Source organism: Ptychodera flava, unplaced genomic scaffold (genome assembly GCF_041260155.1).
Source record: "Ptychodera flava strain L36383 unplaced genomic scaffold, AS_Pfla_20210202 Scaffold_85__1_contigs__length_474606_pilon, whole genome shotgun sequence".
NCBI classification, from domain to species: domain Eukaryota; kingdom Metazoa; phylum Hemichordata; class Enteropneusta; family Ptychoderidae; genus Ptychodera; species Ptychodera flava.
Window position 1 is genome coordinate 35,087 of NW_027248407.1, and position 2,623 is coordinate 37,709.

At 40.0% G+C, this 2,623-nt stretch overlaps 1 protein-coding gene across 1 annotated transcript; it reads left to right on the forward strand.

Annotated features, from left to right (window-relative positions):
• The first annotated feature begins 299 nt into the window (after positions 1-299).
• On the forward strand, positions 300-2,324 carry LOC139129025 (uncharacterized). Its single transcript, XM_070694699.1, has 2 exons — positions 300-321; positions 1,888-2,324. Exons 1-2 carry the CDS (start codon positions 300-302, stop codon positions 2,322-2,324), a joined length of 459 nt encoding a protein of 152 aa, XP_070550800.1.
• Positions 2,325-2,623: the final 299 nt, after the last annotated feature.

A 2,623-nucleotide genomic window follows, 5' to 3' on the forward strand; every position in this document is an offset into this window, starting at 1 on the left:
TATTGTGTGTTTCAGCATGCTATTGGGCGATACCAAGAAACTACGGTTGATATATTGAATAGAAATACTCCAAAATAATCATCATTTGCAGCTGCTGTCCCCTATTACACGGTCTACTTTGGTTTTCTCATGAAAATCCATTGGCATTCATGCATTTTATATTTTTTGAACTAAAACTTCAAGTGCACAGTGACATATATTCGTCCGATAATGTTTACATCAAATTGATCATTTACTGCTGAACTGTATTCAGACTTAGGTTATATTGTGAACGTTATCGTACTTGATCTGACTTTACCATGGCATCATTTACTAGTAAAGGTAACAGCAAATTATCTTAAGTTTGCAGTAAATGTATCAGTAGTGGTTCTACATCCTCCTTATTATCTTTCCGTACTGGCCCTGTATGACTTTCTGGTCTTTTTCATGTTCTCTCGAGAAGTACTCCCCTGCATACCGTAAAAATGGTATCAGGACAATCCCCCCCCCCCCCGACAACTGCCTCTGGACCACTGCCGCCTAAGGACAATTGTCCCCCAGAAAACTGCCCCCTCGACAGTGGCTATCTATTGTTCTGAAAGTGCCCCCCTCCAGCAATGGCTATATTTGTTCTGAAATGTATTTGTATCAACCAATGCCGAAAAATTGCAGTATTATTTTCTAAAACTGTCGCCAACTTTATTGAGTCCCTGGTTCTGTTAATGTGGGTGAACTCTAAATACTCAAGTAGGGTCTTAATCGGCACCAAAATGGTGTAGTTAAATAGTTACCGGCATCATTATGTTCACAGTATAACCTATTACAAAAGAAGCCTAACTTACAGCATTGAGTCGGTGATTACATATTTGTAAAGGTGATAGTGATATAAGGTGACATATTCGAGAAGGTGTGACGTTGCAGCCTAATTGCACATTGTCAGTGACAAATAAGCTATATTGTTTACAGATATTTATTGATGTCATGGTTGCTTTACAAAAAGAAAAACACCGCAATTTTAACTCTATGGTCAACAGCTTCTTTATGTAGGAGAAAATTATACCGACACGTGTCAGTTTTGCTTTCTGTTTTACTTTATGGCGTTCATTGAATACAAGTTACAGGCGACAGTATCAAGATGAGATCATGCTGATAAACTATAAGGTTGTACTTGGATTTTTACCGTTTCGTTTCTTCTATTTGTATGATAAATCACCCAAATGGAAACTAAAGCTTTAATTTGTTCTGTACACCCTTTTCATATGTCTAACATTTGACCTGGGTCAATCTGAAGCAAGACTGCTGGGGGGAAATCCCCTGCTGTCAGCTTGCAACGACGCATACATATCATCTGTTCAGGGCGCCCAACAAAGTACTTTAAATGCTTTGTTTGGCGCCGCCTCCGAACTTCCGTGACCAGCTGATAGCTATGCATTGTTGCTAGGGTTTTACTTTTCCCCAGTGGCCTTGCTTTGAAATTATTAAAAGTTTATATGTTGAAAAGGCTTTTCTCTCCAATCGTACTGATTTTCAGTACAGTTTACGATGGAAGAAATACAGTTTACACTAAATTAGCTTACTATACACTAACGTAAAGACAATGTCATTTCTCACTGTGACATGACAAGTTGTATGATGTGCGTGATGAAATATTCGCAAACGTGGTACCTTTTTTCACACCTTCAGTAAAGATGTCGGCAATTTCTTTTATCTTCATTGAGTTGCCAAAGAAGGATGTTCATGAGACAGATAATTTTACTTTTCTTCAGATTTACAGTTTTAAGCTGATATTTTCTACAGTGCAGAATATGTGACTTCTACAAAATTCCAGTGATTGGTTTTCAGACGCGACTTTTAAGATTGTGCCCGAGTTGTTTTATCAACTTTACACGAGTCATGCTCTTGTTGCAGACCGAATCATCCCATTTGTATATGCACTCCTCCCCAACAAGCAACAAGATACTTATCTCGGGGTCCTTCGCCAACTACTTTACGTCAATGCTAACCTAGATCCACAAACTGTTCTAATCGACTATGAACAAGCCGCTAAAAGTGCCATCGAAGAAGTCTTTCCCAACGCAACTTTGAAGGGGTGCTTTTATTATCTATCACAGAATATCTACCGCAAGGTGCAGTCAGCAGGACTGCAAGCAATGTATCAGAGGGACTCAGATTTTGAAATTTCGATTCGTATGTTGGCAGCTACTGCATATATTCCTGAAGATGAAGTGATAGATGCCTTTGAATACCTTGCCCAGAATATGCCGTATGAAGCAGAACCTATCGTCGATTACTTTGAAAACAACTACATTGGAAGACAGCGACGTCACAGCAGGCGTGCTCCCTGATTCCCAATCAGCATGTGGAATATGCACGATCGTGTCATCAGCGAACTGCCGAGAACCAACAACAACATAGAAGTGTGGCATAACCGAATGCAGGCAAACATCACGTCACATCACCCGAATATCTGGCGGTTTTTAGAAGTTATAAAACGAGAACAAGCACTAAATAATGTCATCGTCAACCAGATGATCGCCGGAGAGTTTCCACCACTACCGCGAAAACGATACCGGGATTCTGCAGCCACGATAGTGAGCCTCGTGCGTGACTTTGAAAATCAAAACGTGTTAGATTTTCTCAGGGA